This window comes from Stigmatopora nigra, chromosome 18 (assembly GCF_051989575.1).
Source record: "Stigmatopora nigra isolate UIUO_SnigA chromosome 18, RoL_Snig_1.1, whole genome shotgun sequence".
In the NCBI taxonomy this organism is placed as follows: domain Eukaryota; kingdom Metazoa; phylum Chordata; class Actinopteri; order Syngnathiformes; family Syngnathidae; genus Stigmatopora; species Stigmatopora nigra.
In genome coordinates this window covers 9,456,364-9,481,289 of record NC_135525.1, presented here as the reverse complement: position 1 = coordinate 9,481,289, position 24,926 = coordinate 9,456,364, and the positions used below count along the sequence as shown (strand labels likewise).

The 24,926-nt window shown below is 42.1% G+C and overlaps 1 protein-coding gene across 1 annotated transcript in view; it reads left to right on the top strand.

The window, feature by feature from the left end:
* bahcc1b (BAH domain and coiled-coil containing 1b) overlaps window positions 1-5,635 on the top strand; it is a 51,342-nt gene extending 45,707 nt beyond the window's left edge. Inside the window, exons 22-28 of the mRNA XM_077739571.1 lie at window positions 329-404; window positions 814-922; window positions 1,617-1,730; window positions 1,815-1,952; window positions 2,229-3,445; window positions 3,595-3,831; window positions 3,894-5,635. Of these exons, the coding sequence (XP_077595697.1) occupies window positions 329-404; window positions 814-922; window positions 1,617-1,730; window positions 1,815-1,952; window positions 2,229-3,445; window positions 3,595-3,831; window positions 3,894-4,094 (2,092 nt within the window). The 3' untranslated portion in view covers window positions 4,095-5,635. The remainder of the gene's footprint in view (window positions 1-328; window positions 405-813; window positions 923-1,616; window positions 1,731-1,814; window positions 1,953-2,228; window positions 3,446-3,594; window positions 3,832-3,893) is intronic.
* The last annotated feature ends 19,291 nt before the right edge of the window (window positions 5,636-24,926 follow it).

The window sequence follows — 24,926 nt, the reverse complement described above, 5'->3', positions numbered from 1 at the left end:
AATTTTCACGGCTTTTGTGGCAAAAATGTTCAAGTTTTTGCGTGAAATGTATGGCATCTTTATCTTTTCAGCTTAAGAAATGTTATTGACTTCAAAATAAAAAGGCATTTTGCCTGTTTGCAAGTCAAATAGCATTTCTCAACCTGAAAAGATAGAAATGCCAAACATTACACGCAAAAAAACTTGAAACATTTCTACACAAACTGTGAAAATTGTCAGTTATTCCAACAAAAACTCTCAAATTTATTAGCCTACAAAATAGGGCCAAACATTTTGCCACATTGAGGACGTTGAACCTTCACACTTGTATTTTTTCCCTGTCTTGTAGATTTAGCGTGGTCATTGAAGGGGAGCGCGGGAATCGCCCCCGGATCTATTCGCTGGAGCAAATCCTGCAGGAAGCCGTGAGTTCCATTTTTCTGCTTCTGTTAAAAAAACACATAGAAAAACATTACTCTCACACATACACACAATTTGTTATGTTCTTATAAATATTTAAGCAACTCCATGACACGCAGCGACCGCTTCTACTAACAATGAGAGAGGAACTGGTTTACAAGAGAGCGGTCGCCGAGCCCATTCAATCCACTTTTATTTACATTTGGCCTCCAAAACAGCAGCATTTTCTAAATTGCTTAACATGTTGAAAATACAAGGAATGTTATATGTAAATAGTCATATTTCGAATATGGCCTGAGTCTTAAGTTCAGTCGAGTAACTTATCACTCAAAATGATGGAATGGCAAATTTGCGTGATATGGAATGTATTTATTTATTTTTTCAAGTTTTGTAATTGTGTGTCTTTTGTCCAAGGTCCTGGACGTCCGACCCCAGACGGAATCTATCCTGACGGCGGGGACGCGGGTTTGTGCCTACTGGAGCGAGCGCTCACGTTGTCTTTACCCCGGTTATGTCCATCGAGGTGAGTGGAACTAATCCACACCCACACACACATACACTGACACCCACACCTACACACACATACTCCCACCCACCCACCCACACACACACACTCACCCTCACACCCACACCCACCCTCACACACACACCCACATACATACACACACCCACACGCACGCACACACACACACACACACACTCATACACATACACCCGCACCCACCCACGCACGCACACACAAACACACACACTCACCCACACACACCCGCACTCACACACTCACCCACACACATACACACACACCTACATGCACGCACACACACACTCACCCACATTCACCCACACCTACCCACATACATAGACACACACCCGCACCCACACACCCGCACCCACACACTCACCCACACACACCCACATACATACACACACACACACACACCCACACACCCGCACCCATACACACCCACATACTTACACACACACCCCCACCCCCTCCCACACACACACACACTCACCCCCCCACACATACACCCCCACACACTCCCCCCCACACACACACACACCCCACACACACACACCCACACCCCCCACACACTCACCCCCCCCCCACACACACACATACACCCCCACACACTCAACCCCCCCCCCACACACACACACACCCACACACCAACAAACACACACACAAACTGACACACTCACCCTGCTCTTTTCAGGAGGAGCCAGTGAAGAAAAGGAAGGCAGCGTCATGGTGGAGTTTGACGACGGGGATCGAGGTCGCATCACGCTGGCCAATATTCGACTCCTGCCACCCGGATACCAAATCTGCTGTGAGTAGAAATTTGTCAAGGTTTAAAAAGTACAGGGAGAATAAACAACGAAACATATCACTAAACCACCCCTACCTTGGCCAGGCGCCGAACCGTCACCCGCGCTTCTGACGACGGCGGGCCGGCGTTGTCGACGTAGCTCGACGCAGGACAAGAGAGACGCGCCCGCCGAGAAATCGGCAAGCGAGGAACAAGCGGGGAAAACTCAGGAGAAGAGACCAGGTGCGTACATTTCCTAGAAAAAAGAGCACATTATTTGGACACCATCTACATACACTGGCCGTCAAACAGCAACCATGACACAACAAAAGCATAAAAAAAATTCCTTTGGCTCTCCATGCAGTCACCCACATTAATCATGATTTTTATCAATTGACATGAATGTTTGACTTTGTCTAAGCTTGTCACTCTTCGCCATAACGCTTCAGCTAGAAACAAGTATTGGAAATGTGGAAACTTACTGTGTGATTAATTCTGAGTCTTCTCTGCTGTCATCAGTTGGCAGGCCCAAGAAAATCCACTCCGTCCCCGCCATCACCCGCACGGCCACATCAGAGTCCGACCTTGGCCCCGCCTCCTTGCTGAGCTGGTCGGCGCCGAGGAAACGACCACCGGTGGACTTCTTCCTCTTCAACGGGACTTCCCGCAAGACCCAGAAGAGAATCCGAGAGCGAGACGTGGGCTTGTTCCATCGCCCCGCCTCCCACTCCTTGACACCCTCCACGCCGCTGAAGGGAATCTTCGGCGCCCCCTTCGCCGTGGACTCTTTCAGCAGCATCGCTAACGGCTACTCCGCCTTTGGAAGCTGTGGGAACTCTGGATCATCACGAAACTCCACCAATGGCTCCTCGGTGGTCGCCACGTCCACGGGGGGCAAGAAGCCAGTCTGCGAAAGAGACAGAAAACAGTTTTTAGTCAAACTTGATCACGAAGGAGTCACTTCACCTAAGACCAAAAACAGCAAAGCCTTACTTCGACTTGGAAATGGAAATAAAACCTCTACTGATGCACCCCACAAATTGATTCACCCTTCCTTGCTGGCTAAGGACGCCAAAAAGGCAGGACGGGAAAACTCTGGCATCCCTAAAGAAAACATCTCTTCGCAAAAAGATGTCGCCAACCCCAATGGCGATTTCCCTTTGGACTACCACGACGAATGCCCAAGTTCTTACTCTGAACAGGATGAGGACGACGATGATGGCGGTGTCCACGAGGCTCGGTCGCGTAGAAGAGGCGCATCTCACCGCAATGGTCGTTTTCTCTCCAGGCTCTCCGTGTGTTTCTCCTCATCGTCCTCGTCGTCTTCCTCGTCCGGCTCCGTCTCTTCGTCGTCCATCTGTTCGTCGGACAACGACTCCTCCTACTCGTCAGACGAAGAGTCCTCGTCGGTTCTTTTGCGGCGAGCTCTGCTCCAACAAGACAAACATAAAAACAGACAGAACTTGAGCTCGGAGTCCGTCACACCCAACCCATCCACCGCCCTCCCGTCTCATCCTTACGTGGCCAAGGCGCCGAGTAGTTCCACCAAAACCCAACTGAAAAGAAAAGAAGGCATTAGCAATAGCCACCATCAATGTCAAAGTGTCCCCAAAGCTTCCAACCAGGACTCGGCGCCGACTAAAAGACAAAGAATGTCCTCACCTGAGCCTCAAAGCAACATAAGTCCACTCCACCCTGGACGGCAGCTCTGGAAATGGTCTGGCAACCCAACGCAGGTACGAGAAGAATATCCAATGACAGCACCTGGTTAATAAATAAAAAAAAGACTTGTTATTTTTGGAACAGCAAAAAATAAAAACATTCAAAAATGACTACTTTGGTCCTTGCGTTTAAAGTCCTTTTTCTTCATTGTTTCTAACTTCAGAGGAGAGGCCTGAAGGGCAAAGCACGGAAGTTATTCTACAAGGCTATCGTACGTGGCAAGGAGACGGTCCGGGTGGGCGATTGCGCCGTCTTTCTATCGCCCGGGCGGCCTCAACTACCCTACGTGGGGCGAGTGGAGAGTCTGTGGGAGTCGTGGAGCTCCAGTATGGTGGTCAGGGTCAAGTGGTTCTATCACCCTGAGGAGACTCGCTTGGGGAAAAGACATTGTGACGGCAAGGTAACGTTGACTTGATGACTACCAAACGTCAACTATGCTAAGCTAACCTCTCCTTTTCACAGAACGCCTTGTACCAGTCAAGTCACGAAGACGAAAACGACGTCCAGACCATCTCGCATCGTTGCCAAGTGGTCAGTCGAACCGAGTACGAACACTCAGTCCGCGATCACAACCCTGCCAACGATCTATTCTACCTGGCCGGGTCGTACGAGCCCACCACGGGGCAACTAATCGGCGCAGACGGTACCGCTATCGTTTCCTAGCGTCTTAAGGCAAGACTCACCAAAGTAATGGAGATGATCCATTCCGGGGTCTGGCTAATTCCTGGAAATCCATGTTGTTTGGAGGCTTCCATGGATGAAGATTCTGTGATACAAAAAAACAGGACGTGAGCACAAAAACTGACAAGACAGAAAAGTCTCATGACGCTTTGCCCAAATCCCCTAAAAGGAAAATGGACGTCATTTTGGGCAGGGCCCAGATGACCCTACATAAAAAAATGTTTCCCTCCGGTCAAGCCATACACATTGATACCTCTATCGCATCGTTATATTCAGGTGCAAAAGACGCGTGTACAGGTAGTCGGATTACTTTTTTTTGTGTGGAATGTATGCCTGTTTTTGGGAGAAAGTGGAAGATTATGTACATATTATACATAGATATTTTCCCGTGTTTTTTTGGTTGCAAAGATTACATATTTTGATTTAAACGGGGTTAAAAGGTCGAATGACTTATTATTATTATTTTTTAAATGCACTGAACATGATCACAAATAAGGTCAAAATGTCCGCCTGGTGTGGTTATTATCATCGTATGTACAAAAAAACATGTCTAAATTGCCATTTTTTTGTTATTGTTTTTTTTGCGTCCCCAGAAATGAAACCAAGTTTCACCCAACAAAGACATTCTGTCTCAATCTGTCTTTCCTATCAAATGTAAATATTTATCCGGCATCTAAAAAAAAAGAAATATACCAAAGCACCCGTGCGTTTACATTTCCGTCGCCGCCATCGCCGCTGTCACGTGATCATTTTATGATAAAAAAAAAAAAATAAGAGTCTCAATCAAACCTGAATCCGGGACCCCCTGCAATCACAGAAGGTATTTTGAAGTCGAGTTCCCTCCTCCAACCGGTTGCTATGACAACCAACATTGTCTGCACACTGCCCAGCTGATGCACTTGAGGTCTCCATGGCAACCAGAATGACATCACGTGACTGTGAAGGACAATCAGAGAGCCAATCAATTGGACAATGTTAAGAGACAAATGGGAAAAAAAATAGAAAAAAAATAAGGATCAAATCGCTAATAATGCTTCTCGTCACTTTTATTCCTGCTTTGCCAAAAAAATATTAAAAAATGTGCGCTTTTTTTTTTTAATTTGTTCACCATGGTCTTACCGTTTATGCAAGTCTGTGATGACTGTTTGTATAGGATGTACAGGGGGAGAACACAAATGCCTTTTTTGTCGTCGTAGGGCTTTCACTGACTTTTTTGGACAACTATGTTGACAAACACTTTGTTTCCGATGTGAAACTTTTGTAAAAAAAATTAAGTGGATAAACACTGGATTGACTTCTGATCATCCCATTTCAACGGAAGTAACCGTGTTTGTTTTTTGTTGTTTTTGGTTGTTTTTTTCTCCCCACTGGAAGCCGCCTTGAGATGGAAAAATGTATAATTTCACTCATTGTCATGGAGGTATTTCTTACATATTTCCATATGTACTAAAAGAAAAGAGTATTTATCTTAATTTTATTGCCTTTTTGTGTTTAAATAAAAAAAAACAATTCTTATGAAATGAAGAAAAGATCAATTTGAATGCTTTTATTTAGCTCTTTTTTACCTGATTTGAGGATTCCTTTACGTATTTGAATTTACTTTTTGAAACGTCAAAGTCGAGAAGCTATTTTGCCCTTTGCTATGTTTTAAATTGATCTTTAAGCGCTGGGGGGGGGGGGGGGGGGCGTTAAGATGATCAAGCTGAGCCAATTTGCTCCTATTTTTATTTGAGACTTCCTATATGACATATTCAGACCTATTTTTATGGATCTGTAACTAAAGGCTTTGCGACGCGGCTTATTGCAACATTAATGTCTGAATGGAGGATTTACCTTTGACCTCCAATTGCAGTCTGCTGGACGGTGTTGTTTTAACAGCGGCTGTAAACTTCTAGTGGATTGCTTCTCCTTCAAAATCCTTTCCAGTGGTTTTTGTTGAAGGAAATCAGGGGTGACTCCATATTTATTCTAAAGGGGGAGAAAAAAACAAAAAAAACATAGTTAATTAGCTTTAGCGATAGTTTTAAACCAAAAAAATGACATTCTTGTATGTTTGCTGTATTTTCAGGACTATAAGGCGCAATGCATTACAAGGCGAACTGTCAAAGAATGACACTTTTTAATTTTTTTCCCCCATATACAAAGCGCACTGGATTATAAGGCGCCCTGGTCTATTTTAGAGAAAATTTTAAGACTTTTAAGTGCGCATTATAGTCGTGAAAATACGGTATATAGAGCTCAACATGTTGTGAATGGAGCCCCACCTTGAAAACACACACAAAGATGTTAAGTGGGGGTCTTTGACTTCTTATCGGTGGGATTGCATTGAGCTTATCTGGTGTGACATTGTTAGACTACTTTACCCAGAATGCTGCGGGAGATAGGGGCACAATGGGAGTCTGGGAAAGGTAAAGGAAAGGTGGAGGGGAGGGGGCTGTGAGGGTGCTCTCCGGGTTAATGAGACGGACGGACGGGGGTTTAAGAGCAAATATGCCTCGGGCGCATTTCTATGGGAGTCTTTGGGTATTCCTATCTTTAAGGGTGGGGCGCGGGGGTGTAGTCTTAAGACACCTTCACAGTTAAGACACAAAATGAGTTTTTATGCTGCTGTTTGGAGTCAAAATGAGCTTTTTTCTGCACAAATTGTCATTATTTGGGTCGAAATTTGCTGTTTTCTGCATAAATTGTCATTTTTTTCATCTAAAATTGGATATTTTCTGCAAAAATTGTCTTTTTTTAGTCAAAATTAGCTGTTTTCTGCACAAATGAGTTTATAAGGGGGAATTTTTGGTAAAATTGAGGATTGGAGGGGAAATAAAGTGCTTAGAAATTGTTTAGAAAAAATTACCTGGTCATTAAAGGGGGGATCCACTCTTGATTTCATCTTGAGGTGACTTGGACGCCTACCATGTCTTGAACTTGGCGGTCTGACTTGAGTGGACCCATCAGTAGGAGCGCCATTCTGAAAAACACAAAAAAAACAAAAAGGTGAGTACATCTGACTTGTTTGCAAAGCGCCAACGTGCCCGTGGAGTCAGAGGAAGGAAGGTGCGGCGGCCCTTTGCTTTGTGTTCTTTTCTTTCAGGAGCCTTGCCAAATGAGTCCATAGGTTATCAATCACCTACACTGTCATTTTTGTCTGTGTGGTGAAATGTGCAAAGGGGGGAGGGATGGAATACTAAAATGTGTGTGTGTGTGTGTGGTGTCTAAAGCTCTCCATTTAGATGCGGGTTGAACCTGTCAGAGGTAAATAAATGGTGGCCAGCTGCTCTGGGATGCGACACGTGTTTGCAGATACTTTCAATGTGTGTAATAGTGAGTCGGTCGGGGTATACTCGGGTCACTTAAGAGAAGATGTAAGAAGATCACACACACATACTGAAAGGCATCATCTATCGTTCATTTGAGCCCGCATGAGCTCGTCACTAGTATCCGTCTTATCTGTGGATACGCCTGAGTAAAAAAGTGCCTCTGAGTTATGAGTAGGATTCGGTACACGAATATAGATTAGGACTCTTTGGTTGATTGGATGTCGTGTTTTTCTTCTTGTCATAAAGATATACTATATTTGCTATATGCTAAACTTTGCAGAATAAAGAGAAAATGTCAAGCTATCTTATAAAAGTAGAGAAAATCATCCAAAAAAACGCAATTGACCACTTAGCATATTTTTTTACACATTACTGCAACAAAGTGAATAAAGTTGAATGTAATTTGATCAGAATACTAAAAAAAATATTCTATATATTGGTATTTGCACAAAAAAAGCATGAAAGTTAAGAAAATGACAATTAAATGGGGCAGATTGACAAAATATGGTGGGCAAAACATGGCAATTTTTTAAAACTATCTTTTGAAAAAGTCCGCCATCCAAGAGAAACGGCCATATTGATCATACGCAACACGCTGGAAGGTTAAAACGGCGTAAAATATCACCTTTTTATACATTTGAGTTGGCTTTGTGGTCACAATGCACCTAAGAGGAAAAGCAGCGTAGTAGACCTTGTCTAGTGAAAAGAATCCTATTTAATGAGATTCTTGGCGCGACTCGTTGACCTCCGTGCTTTTCAAAATGAGACTTTATTGTAGCTTTAAGGCAATTAACAAGGTATTGATTGCGTTAGCGCCGCCATTCAAAGCGGGAGGATGTCAACTTGTGTTGCCATGGTGACAAATAGCATCTTTGCAATTAGGAGCCAATGCGCTTTGGCAAAAAAATGGATTAAAAAATGACAATTATCGATTTAAAAGGGGGAAAATCCGAAAATTAAATATACATCTATACTCTTCATTTGAATTTGATGCTAAATTAGAAAGTCGACACATGATTTACTTTCCTGGGCCGCACAAAATGATTCGACGGGCCAGATTTGGCCCCCGGGCCGCCACTTGGACACCTGTGATCAACATAAAGTTGATGATCTCACATTTTAAAATCCCTACTTGCATTTTAATTCAAAATAAATAATTTCCCATTGACTGACAACCAATAATTTCCCTTTTACATTTTGCATAGTACAAAAAACTTCACTAAAAGAACCAAACCACAAGCAAAATGAATAAAAAAGAATTTTCCCCTAAATTCAATCACAAGTCTAAAAAAAATGGCCAAAAAATGCTTTGAATTTGCCTGCTTAGTCAAAAGTCTTCCTCTAATTGAAATCTACAATTGAACTTTTTCCTGATGACCCCTCTATGACCCAAACAATCTTGCGCGCACCACCATCCAACCACTAAAATCCCATCTTTATGCCCCAAGCATGGACAAAAAAACCTAAGTATATACATTTGGGCTCCTCACGCTTTCATCTCATCGAGTGTTCACCAGAGCTTTCTTCATCAATCACGGCCAGTCGTCAGATCCCTCATCAAGTGTACGAATGTACAAATGTGTGCGTGGTTTTCCCATGATAACATCTCCCCTTCCCCAGACACCCGTGCGATGACGTGGAATGCCACGCTAGCCGCTTTCAAAGTATTCTTGCTAACACAGCAGGAGGCACCTACACATATCCCACCCCCCCCATAACATGTCCGTCGCCGACATACACACATACAGTTGCCATAGCGACAGAGCGGAATGAGCGCACGGTCCCTAGGGACGTCTCCTTTGTCCATCTTTTCATGGCCCTCTTTTAGTCATGACAAGACGTCTCCTCTCTGTCTGACCTAACAAACACACACACACACACACATACACACACACATTTTCCGGCTCTTTTCCCTTCTGATTTTCATTTTTTTGTTTCACTTTCAACATTTGTCCTAGTCCACTTTCCCACAATTTAGCAAACGCGTGTTGCAATGAGTTGCTTTTTTTGATTGGCGGCTACTCATGACAACTGAGAGGCAGCTGAGTGCTCGCCGAAATTACACACATAGAAAAAAGGCCCTCCGGTTGCGGTGGCTGGAAAGATGATGCCTTCATTTCCCATGAGTCACTAGCACTCTGTATGTTAGGGCCGAGCCTGGACAAGAGCAAGAGAGAGGCCTGTTTTATGGAGGTGTTTAGCTCAAGTCATTTGTATAAGTGCTCACTGGCCTTGTCTCATTCTGCATTATCCATCAGTGACAGCCTATCTGGACTTTTAATCGACCTCTCCTCACACCACTAGTCACTTTGTACAGAGCCCTGGACAGTCATTCATTCATTCATTCATTTTCCCAGGTTCGCAGGGGGTGCTGGAGCCTAGCTCAGCAAACAACCAACACTCCCAACCAATCGTAGATCAACAAGATCACATTTCACAAACAACAGATCACAGCTAGGAGCAATTTTGAGTATTTAAACAGTTAGCTTAGCATGTATGTTTTGGGTTTTTGGGAGCACCCAGAGAAAAGCCACGCAAGAAAACAAAAATTACACACAAACTACAACTCTGTTTTACATGAAAAATTAGAGGGAACATTGCCAAAGAGTGAAGCCCAGTCAAAAAGGGGTACTGTGCCTTTAAGAGAGCCTTTACACAAGATGAATACATTTCCAAAACATTGCAAAAGCAGCAAAGTGGTTGAATTCCCCACACGTTGCCCTTCCACCCAGTAACTGCTCACCCGTACGTAGGCACGCCCCCTCGTAAATAATAGCGCAACTCCACACCTCCCGTTTATTGTGTGTAAGTTTACGTGGACGCACGCGCGTGTCCTTTAGGCACGCAGAACATTTTTTTTGCACGGCTGTTTTTACAAGCGCGGCTTTACGCTGTCCATCAAACGGTAAGAAAATCCCGGCCCCAAAAAAATAAATAAAAATAAACACCCCGTATCATTGGCGCGTACGCAAAGAAGCGCTCATCCGCAGACGGCGACGGCGGCGGTGTTCATTCGGCCTTCTCTTTTTACACATCCGTCTTTCTGGCTATTATTCATCTTCTCTATCTCTCCCTAAATACCCCCTCTCTGCGTAGATCAAATCCCCCTCCCTACCCCTTCCCTCCCTGTGTTTGTTAAAAACGTCAGGAAGTGCTGACTGGGTCGGGGTGGTGATATGACCTACCTCGACTTGTTTTACTTGCTGAGATTTGCACCATAACATACAGTTAGGAATGTCATTAAGTACTATCACAATTCTTATTAACCACAATTTTGTGTCAAAAGTTCTTAAAGTACAGTAATACCTCTACTTACGAAAAAATTCAATGTGTCAAAGTGGTGGCCCGGGGGCCAAATCTGGCCCATTGTATCATTTTGTGTGGTCCGGGAAAGTAAACAACGAGTGGCGACTTTCTGTTTTAGGATCAAATTAAAATGAAGAGTATAGATGTATATTAAATGTCCTGATTTTCCCCTTTTAAATCAATAATTGTAATTTTTAATCAATTTTTCAGTTTTTAGCTCTAAAATCAGTTTGTAAAATCTAAAAATACATTTAAAAAAAGCTAAAATAAACATTGTTTTAGATGTATAAAAAATGGAATATTGAGGGCTTTTAATCCAGTTATTAAAAAAATCTAAATATTATATCTAAAATGGCCCACATAAAATTAAGTTAACGTTAGAGCAGCCCGCAAACCAACCCGAGTGTGACACCCTACGGCAACGCGACGGGATCGGTACGCGGCGTCCGATCGCCTGTTGGAGTAAGAAGTGTGTACATGTCACCTGACACAAAAGGTAAAAAAACGCTAAGGGGAAGAAAAGCATGACGGGGCCTCCGATGGAGGAAAAACATGGACGACGGGGGGGCCAGAGGTAGAAAGCACTTGGGGAGGGGGTGTGCATGAAGAGGGGGGGAGAATAAAAAGACAAAGTGAGATTATTTTGGCGAGCTGGAAGACAATGGGAGAAAGGGGAGGCGCTTTGGGAAAAGAAGAGAGAAGGCCGGCGAGGATTCCTTGTCTCAGATGTGGCGCACTCGGAAAGCCTCTTCAGCTTTCCTTTGAGGATGGACAGAAAGGATGGACTTCCATTTGTCATTAATTAGTCCGTCTAATTGACACCTTCTTTGTGCATGCTTAAGTATAGAGCTTGCGCAAGATGGCGGGCAGGCGGGGGAGGAGGGGGAAAAAAAATCGGGTACACAATGGAGTCAGACGCCTGGGATTTGAATGGGGAAAAAAAATTGGGCTTTTAACATCTATGGCTGCCATTGACAGAGATCCAAGTCCAATGTGGTTTAGTTTGGACTTACTAACTTTTTGGAAAGGGGTGGGGATTGAAAAGGAAACATTTTTAAATGAAATCAAGACCACTAAATGTTTAATTTGAGAAGAATTTAGACTGAATTTAAGATTCTTTTGTGGGCCATGTTTCATTTTTTTCTCCAAGCCAATAAAAACTTTAATAGAGAGACTTTAATATCCAAGTACTGTTTAATATCTAAGTACTGTTTAATATCCAAGTACTGTTTAATCTCCAAGTACTGGTTAATATCTAAGTACTGTTTAATATCCAAGTACTGGTTAATATCTAAGTACTGTTTAATATCCAAATACTGTGGATTATCTAAGTACTGTTTAATATCTAAGTACTGTTTAATATCCAAGTACTGTTTAATATCCAAGTACTGGTTAATATCTAAGTACTGTTTAATATCCAAATACTGTGTAATATCTAAGTACTGTTTAATATCTAAGTACTGTTTAATATCCAAGTACTGTTTAATATCCAAGTACTGGTTAATATCTAAGTACTGTTTAATATCCAAGTACTGGTTAATATCTAAGTACTGTTTAATATCCAAATACTGTGTAATATCTAAGTACTGTTTAATATCTAAGTACTGTTTAATATCTAAGTACATTTGACCAGCGACCAAACGTCCGGTCACGATAAAAACAGTGCAGCAGGTAAACAGCGGGCCGCAGTTTGAACACCCGTGATACTTAGAAAAGGAGTAAAATCATTTTATCGGGATTTTTTTGTACTGTAATTTTACTGAATTATTCATATTTGGTACCTGTTTGGAAGCCATGGAAATGTGTCAGCCTAAAAAATATCACAATTTAGCATTCAGCGCCATGGAAATGAAGGACTAGTTGGCATGATTGAATAATTATTCAAATTTCTCTAATAATCCTGTCTTGTTTTTTGTTTTTTTATTAAAATAGAATTTCATCTGGCTTTAATACGCTACTAAGATGTGGGCGCATGAATGACTGGGCGAAGGGGCGGTCACCACAACAGTGGGCAAGGCAGCCGAGCCGCACATTGTAATTGCGCCTCATTAGCCTCTCGCGTCGGGCTCACGCCAGACGACCCCATAGGACGAGTGCCACTCACTAGAAAGTCATCAACCAATCACGAGCCGGCGTTGGCGTCTGAAGGGGATGGGGGGGGGGGGGGGGGGATCCTAATGATAACTGTAATCCCGGAGATCTCCCAGATAGCTCGTTTATTTCATTTAAAAGCCAAATTACAAAAGGCGAATGCGGCGGAGGGCGCGTGATTGAGTTGACGTGTCGCCCTGGCGCGTTATTAAGCGAGGACTCGGCGTGCAATTAATGCGGCATCACAGCGTCAAGCGCCCGTATAGGCCCTTGGTCTGGAGAAAATGAGGGGGGGATGATGCAAAAGGGGGCTAGCATCTAGGCTTGCCTTTTATCTCCTGACTCTTTCTTACTGTCAGACCCCCCCCCACAAGATTGGGAATATCTTGATTAGGAGGCTTAGGTGGTCCTGAGGAAACACACTCCAAGAGAGCGCCTCCCCCAGTCCTACTCTTCCTGGCATGTGTTATCTACAGGGTGCAAATGTTTGGAGATATCTTAACACAAACACACTAAAATACACACTAAAACACACACCTGGTGGCAAAGAACCTCCCCCAACAATAACACACTTTTTTCTCCCAGATCGGACACACTAAATGTTTAAAAAAGTCTCCTAATGTGATGTTGTTCCTCCTCCAAAATTGGATTTGTCGCTATTGGAGCAAACAAATTAGCATTTTGGAAAGATGATGAATATTTGTTTGGGTTTTAGACACAGCATTAATGTGGGATCACTACATAAATGCCTTTAAAAGTTCCGAAAAAGAAATTGAAAGAGCTCAGAAGCTGACTGGGAAACATGATAAACTAACTCAAGGCCAAAAATGACAAACCAAATCAACAAATTGATGATAAGAGTTCAAGTAAAACATGACTGTCAAATTCGGACTATATTTTTGTACAACCAATAGAATTGGTGGATTCATCTCAAGAGTTGAGAGACAAATCTACTGACTTATTTCAATGAATCAACAAATTCTATCATTAACTCCTTCCAGGCCCCTTCCAAAAAATGTATAAATAAACCCTGTTTTAGTGACATGGAGTCAAGCGGCTAATGAGTTAAATACGGAGAGCATTAGAATAAAAAAAACAATATGCGGCGTCTCTTTGTTCCAAGGCGTCACTGCGCCTCAGGTGGGGGAGGAGACCATCACCACCACAGACCACCACCACCACCACTACAATAGACTCGGAGCCATCAGCCAATGCGCCTAACAAAGGCTCTTATCTTGAAACATTTTGACTGGTGACTAAATAGGAGGTTCACTTTACCAGTATAGCTTTCAACTCCATAACGTTAGGGTACAAGTCCTATTTTTACCATTTTACCGATTCAATTTGTCTTCAAAAGTGGCCAAATTGCCAATTTGGAGCATGGATTCAATTTCAAAGGTATCCACAAATGATTCATTCAGTCGGCTTAGATCGTTAAAGAATAAAATTGGTACAAATAAGGAAAATAAGCATCATGGCAAAACTCAAAAAGGGCAAAATTTGACATCCATTATAAGCCATACGAACAGGAAGAGTCAAAAATGACTTGCTACATGTTATGAGAATGAATGTCTATCTGGAATGATCTCATTGGACGGAATAAAATACCAACATTGATAAAATGTCTGCCCCCACTAAGAGCGGTCATCCCCCCTTTAGAAATAATGGCATTTATTTATGGTTTGCTATGGAGGTGGTCCGCCTGTATGTGATATAGACGGAAGGTTTTTCTCTTTTAAAAGGAGGATATCAGATTCACCAAATCAACATTGAAAGAGCTTTCTGTGAAAGCCGAGTCATGACTCTTCAATATAGACTCGGCTCGATAAGGCCAAATGTGTCAAAGTACACGAAGACGTAGCAAACGGTAGCTTGTCGCCTCTTAAAAAGACTTCTAATTGTGGTTTTCTATTACAGGAGTTTGCGGGCTGTTTTGACCACACAGCGGCGTTTGTGGCAGAAACATTTTTACAGCGTTTTCCAGATGAGGACAGAGTTTGATCATTTGGGTCTCTATTGAATGTACACATGGTTTCAATTTTTTATCAGCTTCAAATTAAATGCTTGGACACTAACCAGTATGTACTGTTGAAATCAGTAGATATTTAGATATTAAACTCTCTCTCATGAATATCATTTTGAGAGCTGGGTTTAACAGTACTTAGATATTAAACAGTACTTGGATATTAAACAGTACTTGGATATTAAACAGTACTTGGATATTAAACAGTACTTGGATATTAAACAGTACTTCAATATTAAACAGTACTTCGATATTAAACAGTACTTAGATATTAAACAGTCCTTGGATATTAAACAGTCCTTAGATATTAAACAGTACTTGGATATTAAACAGTGTTTAGATATTTAACAGTACTTCGATATTAAACAGTACTTCGATATTAAACAGTACTTCGATATTGAACAGTACTTCGATATTAAACAGTACTTCGATATTAAACAGTACTTAGATATTAAACAGTACATGGATATTAAACAGTACTTGGATACTAAACAGTACTTGGATATTAAACAGTACTTGGATATTAAACAGTACTTGGATATTAAGTAATACTTAGATATTAAACAATACTTGGATATTAAACAGTACTTGGATATTAAACAGTACTTAGATATTAAACAGTACTTCGATATTAAACAATATTAAACAGTACTTTAAACAGTACTTCGATATTAAACAATATTAAACAGTACTTAGATATTAAACAGTCCTTAGATATTAAACAGTACTTAGATATCAAACAGTACTTAGATATTAAACAGTACTTGGATATTAAACAGTACTTAGATATTAAGCAGTGCTCAGATATTAAATTCTCTCTCATGAATATAATTTTGATAGCTGGTTTCAACAGTAAACTCTGTGTCACCATGTTCTAATATTACATTGAGAAAAAATGACTTGAATCGGTTTCATTTACAAACAAAAACCACTAGCGATGAGTACATGGATGTGGAAATGGGCCAGGGGTTAGCTGAGACCCGTGTAATGCAACAGGGCTTCATAATGAGGGGCGAGATGACACTTCTGAAAGATTGTGTCAAGTCAAACATTAGCACAATTAAGCTGGCGAGCATTGGAGCATGTCGCCATCTTAATAGCATAAAGACAGAAGGGAGTGAATCATACATTTACGGGACTGCGAATAAAGCAATCCCATTCAAAAGGATCTTGCCACCATTTTTGAAGTCTTTCATTAAAAATGTTGGATCCAAAGACAATCCTTGATTGGGCTACTGGTCATTTTGATTTATTTGGCGGCCTGCGCTCAGGTGGCGTTTTCTTAACAGGATTGAAACCATTTCCAACTATGTTTTATGACTGTGCTAAGACCCCATAAAATGATCACGCACTCACTTTTGGAGGCGCTAATTCAACGGCATGACAGGAAAACACAGCAAATAACCATCCATTATGCTTTTCCACCTAATTGCTAATGTTGAGGTAGGGTGTGGGGGGGCGGGGCTTCCTATCCTTTTCAGTCATACCTAAATTATTCCATCTACCAAAAATCCGCTTTAACGAGGAATCGCAAGATATTTAGCGACTGTAGCGGCGCAAAACTGTTAGCCCACCAAACATGGCTGACATCTTGGCCTTTGGTGGCATCCGACTGGAGGTGACATTTAATAATTCCTCCCTCCTCTCCATTAGAATTCCAGATAAATCTTCAGCTATCCAGTAGAGAAATACAGAGGGCGAGTCGGGGAGGTGATGAAGGAGCATCATTCACCCAAAAGACAAGATCTTAGGCGCCCCCGCTTTGTTTATTCGCCGCCTCCGTCGCACTACGTCGGCGCCGGATGAATTGGCCGGAAATGCGAGACGTCAGATGGATGGAGTTTAGAGGGAAGGATAGATAATATTGGTTGAATACAGGCAAGGAGAGAGAAAAGCGTAGGGAATGTAAAATGGACGCAAAAGTGGCAGTAGTAGAAATACAGATTTTTGGCAGATTATTTGGGCTGAAGTTATTCACGTTTTGTTGTATTGCGATTCTTATTTTTAACATTTTTTGGGCATAAATTTGATTAAGTTTTGTTCTTTTGTTCGGGAAGTTCAAGAAATTGAAAAAAAAATCCAGTCTACAATGATTTTTTTAAACATTTTTTTGTTTTCAGATTGGCATAAATTTGATAAAGTTTTGTTCTTTTGTTCGGGAAGTTCAAGAATTTGAAAAAAAAATCCAGTCTACAGTGATTTTTTTCAACATTTTTTGTTTTCAGTTTGGCACAAGTTTGATAAAGTTTTGTTCGTTTGACCAACGCCGATCATTAAAAACGCTGAAAGCTGTCATAATATTTATGGCTGTGTTTACACTCCCGAGAAAATCAACTTTAGCTAAAAAGATTCCTCTTGAATTGATGGATGTCACCGTAGTGGACTCCATTTTAACCTTCCAGAGAAAGACCAGAAAGACTTCATGAGATCGGATTTCTTGTAGTCTTCCCACGCGTTTGTTGGACGACGTGCGGGTTAAAAAAGTGAATGTCTTTATTGAATAGATGCAATGTTAGTGGCGGCTGACCCCGGGTCAGCAAAAGTGCCCGGCAGTTTGATCAAATTCTCGGCTTATGTTTAACTTATGACTTGTTTTGCCATTTGTAGCACTTTGGAAAAACACTTGTGCTCTTATTTCAAGGCGACTGAATAAAAAAATGGTCTTTCACAAGAAAATATTCATTTTTGACTTAAGTATATTCAAATTTTGGTTTAATACTGTTATTAGTTTTCCAGTTTGATTATTATAATTTTTTGGGGAGGGACAGTTTTAGGTATTGTACATAAAAAAGTGGAAAACATTAAATATTTCTTTTTTTAAACAGTTGTTTAGCACTTTAAAAAAAAAAGCATATTGGAATTTTGGCTTAATACTGTTACAAGTTTTTGTAAGAATTAAATTTATTTATGGATTTGATATTTTTGGTAGAAGATAAAGTGGAAGGAAAACTTGTTGTACAAAAAAGGGAAAAATATTAAATATTTCCTATTTTAAATAAAAAATGGAGCATCTGTTTTTCATTTTAAATACGGGATAGACAGTACATTAATTTATAGAAATATATTTTCTTCCTTAGTAGTGCAAAAGTTTTAACAAACAATGTTAATTCCCTAGAATATGAATTCTTCTCATAGTACAATTTCCAATAATTTGACGCCATCTATCAATATATTGTTCCGCATTATTCCTACAAAGAAACGTCGCTAAAAGCATAAAACAACACGAGTGGTCGTCTTATACTCGGCAGATTCCATCGGCAAAACAACTTTCCAAGGGCATAAAAAAAAAAAAACTCGGAACTATCGAGGCTTTTGTTCATGTGTGCAAAACAGGGGCGCCGAAGCAAGGGAGAGGCGAGGGAGGCGGGGCCTATCTGACTATTTGCTGGAGCTGTAGGTGTGATTAGGAGGATACTATGTAGCGTAGGTTACAAAGGGTGCCGTAGCGAGGCCTTGAGGGAATAATGGTTAGCAACCTGAAAAATGCCCTCATCACAAAAGGCCTCTGACACTAATAAATGAAATAGTTGAGGCAAAGACATTAATCCATGCCGCTCTTCCTTTTGTGTGCGAGCTAGCTACGTACAAGCGTATGGAAGGCTGGAATTCAAATTGGGGCTCATCCATCTATACACACCATTAGACAGGCTTCTTACAGCCTTTTCAAGGTCGCATTCAAGCACATTTCAGGACCATTTTTCTATTTTTACATTCCAAGAACTTGATGGCTGTAAAATAATAAATGTAGACGATAGACGTTCAATTCGTTTCAACTGCTGTGAACGGTCTTGATGCAAATAGGTTGGAGGTTTTAATTGACATTAATGACAGGTTTCTGTACTTTAAATACTGTTAGAAGGAATAGTTTGTGGATTAAGATTGGGATGAATATTTGACAGATGATTGTAATGGTTTCTGAAATGAATTGGTGGACTAATTCATCATTGGTTGGTTGGTGCCAATGATCATGTTTCAAAGCTATTGAAAGATAAATGGCTAAATAAGGCAGTCGATTGTCAAATTTGTCAATTCATCAGCTAAATATTCTGCGCATTAATCTATCAACGACTCATTCAATGCCATGGAAGGCATATTCTAGATTAAATTAAAATGTATCATTTAAAAAAAAACGATGTATTGGTCCAATTCATCAATGGCATGTATATGTGTGTGTATGTATATGTATATGTATATGTATATGTATATGTATATGTATATGTATATGTATATGTGTATGTGTATGTATATGTATATGTATATGTATATGTGTATGTATATGTGTATGTGTATGTGTATGTATGTGTATGTATGTGTATGTATGTGTATGTATGTGTATGTATATGTGTATGTATATGTGTATGTATATGTGTATGTGTATGTGTATGTGTATGTATATGTGTATGTATGTGTATGTATATGTGTATGTATATATGTATATATATATGTATATGTGTATGTATGTGTATGTATATGTGTATGTGTATGTATATGTGTATGTATATATGTATATATGTATGTATATGTGTATGTATGTGTATGTGTATGTGTATGTGTATGTGTATGTATATGTGTATGTATATATGTATATATGTATGTATATGTGTATGTATGTGTATGTATATGTGTATGTATATATGTATATATGTATGAATATGTGTATGTATGTGTATGTATATGTGTATGTATATGTGTATGTATATGTGTATGTATATGTGTATGTATATATATGTATGTGTATTTATTAACTTATGAGCTATCTATTTATGTCTAAAATGCCTTTCCTATTACTGTATCCTCCCCCTCTTACTACTGTGACAACGACATTTCCCAAATACGAAAGGAATAAAGTTATCCAATCCAATCTGGCAAAAACAGACCTGAATATGCACTTGAATACACCATTGTTTTTTTTTTTCAAGCTGTGATAAGGCTCCCAGTTTTTTTCTTCCCTGGACCACCACCATGTCCCCACATTTCATCCCTCACCTGCTCACAGTTTATATCGGCGTCCAAGCGACTGTCCGATGGGTCATTATCCATCTTAGGCGTGGCTCGGAGGCGGGTGCATTTCTACATTTCCCCCCCTTCCAAAAGTGCCAAAGTCTGTTTTGCCAGCACGCCGCCGCTTTTAGGGTTTGGGCGCGGGAGCCAAAGTGCATTTTAGCATGATGGATAACGAGACCCCCCCATTCTTAATGCACGCTCACATAAGGCAGAGCCCCATGAGGAATGAAGGAAGGAGCGGTAGGGGAGGAGGCGGGGCCTATCTGACTACCACGCCGGACCTCCTGAACTCATTAACCGTTGTCCTCTTCGCCCTCCCCTCCCGCACTCCAACAATACCGAAAGGCGGCGTGCATCAATAACACGGCTGACAGCGCGAGGGGGACGGGTCAAGACGGCAGCCGCCCATTTCCCTGGCAACCGGCGCTAGGGCTGCCATCGCCACGACAACCGGCGTAGGGGAGTGCCCCCGGGGTGTCCCCGCCCGGCGAGGGCCAGGTACGAGCGAGATTTGGCGCGGGAATGCCGACTTGGAAGTCAAAGCGATGGACTTTGGGAGGGGCCTAAAGGGGAGGGAGGGGCTTGTGGCGAATAAGTGACGTTGTTATCATTTGGGTGGAAAACGAGGGATAAGATTAACGACAAACTGCATTTTTTTCAAAAACATACAGATTTTTTTCTGAGAAATGAGCATTCATTCATCAACTTTTCGGTTGGAGGGATAACTATGGGATGTTTACTTATAGATGACATAAATAAGTGTACAACCGCCTATTACTGACAGTAATTGATGATTGGAAATGTTGACTTGTTTAAATTATAGCAACAGAATAAAATGAGGAATATCTAGCCAAGAGCATGTCTTTTTTTTATAAAAAAAATACTGTCACTATTTGTCATTGGTCATTACAATGGATGATGGATGAATGACTTGAGTGATAAGAAGAAGGAAGATTAAAGTGTTGGAATATTCCAAAGATGGCAAAATAGGAGGAAGGAAAGAGAATCAATGAATGAATGATGGCTGGATGAAAAATGGATTGGATAGGGATGGCGAAATGAAAGATGGATGCCGGAACAAATGTACGGTATACGGACGTTGGAATGAAGTTGCTACAACAACACATGGCTGAATGAATGAATGAATATGGTATGTTTTTTCTTGGTAATTAGCAAAAAGGCACAGATGCGTGACCAATGATGACTGACAGATTGAAATCATGGGGAGATGCATTAGATGGATATACTGTAGTACTTACTGATACGTACTTGTAAACATGGGAATGGATTTAATGGGCGAATGCTGCAAAACATAAAAAACGGCAACCGATTGGATGGAAAATGAATGGACAGAAAGATGACGTCAATTCATTGGATGCGAGAAAGTTAAATCAATGGAGTCAAGAAGGAAGAAATGGATGAACCAATCGGTGTGGCTAAAAAAGACCCGTCTTGTAATGACCTCGTGCGTGTGAGGTCACCTACTAAAAAAGGGGTGGGGCTTCCTCAGGTGAGGTTACACCTGAACGTCAGTGGAAAGCGAGAACTCGGTGTCAAATAGCAGGCGCCGGTCGTGTATTTGGTAGTACTTTGTCGCCGTTAAAGAGCCTCGCCGTGACACCTTGATGAATGGCGAGCGAGAGCGCGGCGGCGGCGGGACGAGGAAGCGCCAGAAAAAAAGAAAAAAAAGATGGAGAAAGAGAGCTAGCGGAGCTCGCGGGAGGGATTTTTCCCTTCCCGGCGGACGGCAAACAAGCGGAAAAGGGGGCGCCGTGTGTTGAGGTAGCCAATGGAGCGGAGGGGCGGGGTTTGGTTTGGATGCGTTAGCCAATGAATGGAGGGAAGGGGCTTTTTACCCCACGTGGGTTCTGATTTGCCAGAGGAGAATATCGGGCCGTGGACCAATGGCGTTTGTGCGAGGTGTTAATCTGGCTGGCGATTGGTCGCCTGTTTGTCAGCGGGTTGCTCACTCATCACGTTTGGTCCGTTGCGATTAACTCTTTCCCGTCAGCCGGGAAAGGAAGCGCTGCGGCCGTAAAACACAAGCCGCCACTGTAATGGCCCAACGTCAATTCATGAATGATCCAGAGGCGCTTTGTTTTTCCCAATCGGATCACTGTTTTTTCGGGGGGAACGGAGCACTCGGACGCAATTTTTGGAAGGCTTGGGCCAATCTTAATCAAATTAGCATGCGAGTCAAGCGCTCAGATTAAAAGCACATGCGGAATGCGAGCGTGGCGTTGGCGCTGACGGCGAGGAACAAGCCGGAACATTCAATTGGCACGTTGGTGGGCGCCTACGTGCGTGTTTTGCGTGCTCCTGTTGTGCAAAAGCCTCCTATTTAGTTGCCTTGATGTTTTCAAGTTTGATTTGCTTATTTCTGATTCCCTTATTAAAAAAGCAGCCATTTAAAAAGGAAGGATTTCTCCAGTCACATAGGCACCAAGAGTAATGAAACAAGCATCAATCTTATGTCCTGTCTATGCCCCCCCCCACCCACACCAACGCCACCCCCAACAAATGTACAGTACTAGAGAGAACTCCATGCAAACAAATGGTGGAATAAAAGGCTGATAGCGCCCCTCAGCGGTCAACAAGCGTACTAACGATTGCAAGAGTCGTCTAATTCCATTTATTCTCGATTTTTATCCAAAAATATTTTGCATCACACATCTCAAATGCAACCGATAATTAAGTAATTCAACAAAATGATGCAAAAACGTCTGGTCTACATGAACCGCGATATTCGAGGGATTACTGTATATCACTTAAACCCTGATCTATCCCATCAAAACTCAAAAACAACAACCAATTCCATTTAAATATCAACATATTCCAGCAACCTCCAAATAGCTCCTATTTACCGACACGGGCTACAAAGTGATCGTCAACATCAACAAAAAAAAAAGAACCCACAAAAACAAGCAGTTGATCTCCCGGCTTCATTCAGTGGGCAATTTGGGCAAACGCCAGTCGTGGTGGTGGTGGTGGGGGGGACTAAGGGACAAATGTCTCAAGGAGTATAACGGGACACCGCGGGGTGCCAGACGCTCTCCCGCCGTCCCCGAGTAATGGCAGAATACAAGTTAATAGGGGTAGAAAAGGCCCGTGGGCTGTAAAAGTCCAAAAACGGCCATTTGGAATTCTCCCTCCCTCCCTCCCTCCCGGCCACTCCCACTTTTCTCCCATGCAATTTCATAGCATCAATCCACCATTCATTCACCTTTCAGATTTGGGCCCCACGGCGTATGCTCTCCTTTCACCTTTCTTCCCGTCTGCACCCCCTCCCCCACCTGGTTTTAGCGGGTTCTTCTAAAACCCACGACCCCCCCCCTCCCAGTTCCGTCTCCTTGGAGGAGGCGTAATGATAGCTATTTGAGTGTCATCAGAGGGCCGACGTAATGGCCTCTAAAGCACCGTCGTGCGGTTGCCACGGTGAACCTGGCACGGCCGCCATGCACAATAAGTGAGGGGGGGGTGCAAAAAAAAAATCTGGCCGGCTATCGACAGGCGTCGTCGTGTCGACGGCACGTCGGCGACGATGCCGGGGGCGACGAGGCCTGAGCTAATGGCGCGTGAGATAGAACACACATGAGGAGGAATTACAGTGGAAGTGATGATAGTAATGTAATGAAAATAATGGCACCTGTGACAATAACGCTGTATGATTTTTTTGGGGGGGTGGGGGCGATGGACTAGGAGCGTTTGTATTTTGGTGGGACTGTGTGTTCAAATTGTGTTATTTAAATCATCTAGTCATTGCAAAATGGCGGACAACTGACAAAATAGAACTAAAAACACAGAAAAACGGATTAAAAAATGACTATTTAGGATTTAAAAGGGGGAAAATCTGAAAATTTGATATATAACTATACTCTTCATTCTAATATGATCCTAAAACAGAAAGTAAACAGAAATGATTGACTCTCCCGGGCCATACAAAATGATGCAGTGGGCCAGATTTGGCCCCCGGGCCGCCACTTTGACACATAAGCCATATATCTAACTCCAAGTCCGAGCCAAACTATGAAAAACAAATGCAAATTATAATCCGCAAAATATGTTAATTGTAAGACAAAAACAACATTAGTTTATAATATTTTTCTCTTAAGCGAGTTACTCCATAAATTACATTACGAGTAGGAAATCTTACAATAACATTTACTGACCTCACCTCACGTGCATTAGCGTGCGGATATGCGTTAGCATTTAGTCTGGGTGGGGACATACCGCTAGATTAGCCTGGTTGAGAAGATGTAGTGGATGGCGGATTAAAGGGGTTCGCGTCTGTTTACCCGGCAAAAGCGTCTTACAATCGGCTGATTGGCCGGGATGATTACATACAAAATGCACGCACACACATTGAAGTCTGGCTTTTTTCACTTCTTGCAGCTGACCTGGAGAGCGTGTGCAATCAGAGAAGGTGGGTAACAAAAACCTGCTGAGTAAGTGGAGCTCGAATAGAGCGCTCTGGTTACTGTCAGTTTTTGCCTCAGCATTGTTTCCAAGCCTGGTGCAGATAGACGCAAAGATGAGAAGAGGAAAAGAGAAGAAAGATAGCCTGAGAGATGGCTAGCTTTAGTCATGGATGCCTTAAGACTCTAAAGGGGAGAAGCCACGGAGTATTTGGGGTGGTCTGGGAACTTCTTAGGTGGTTCTTACATTTGGGGAACCTGGATTGTGAGGAGCTAAAACATTAGAGTGGAAAGAAAGAGGCAAGAACTGGAAAAAAATGAAGCCAGGAGCCAAAATAGCGAGAATCTGACGACGGAGGACTTGGACTAGAGTCTCGTTGACGTCTAACCTGATTAGGCCAATCGGGTCTAGGGAAGGAGACGGGAATTACGAGTGGTCACTTGGCCAAAAGAAGACCCAGGGTCAGATCTGGGAGCTTGAATTTGAGCTGCATGCAAGTGAGAGCCCAAAAGGAAGCCGCAAAACCGCAGTAAGTAAATTAGGAGGCTGGAGCTGGAAAAGTGGATGGCCAGAAAGCCACGGGTGGGGTGGGGGAGGCGAATTTTTGCGGTCTCTGGAGTGCTTTCCACGTTGTACCTTAATGAATTGATTTCCTGTCTGGCC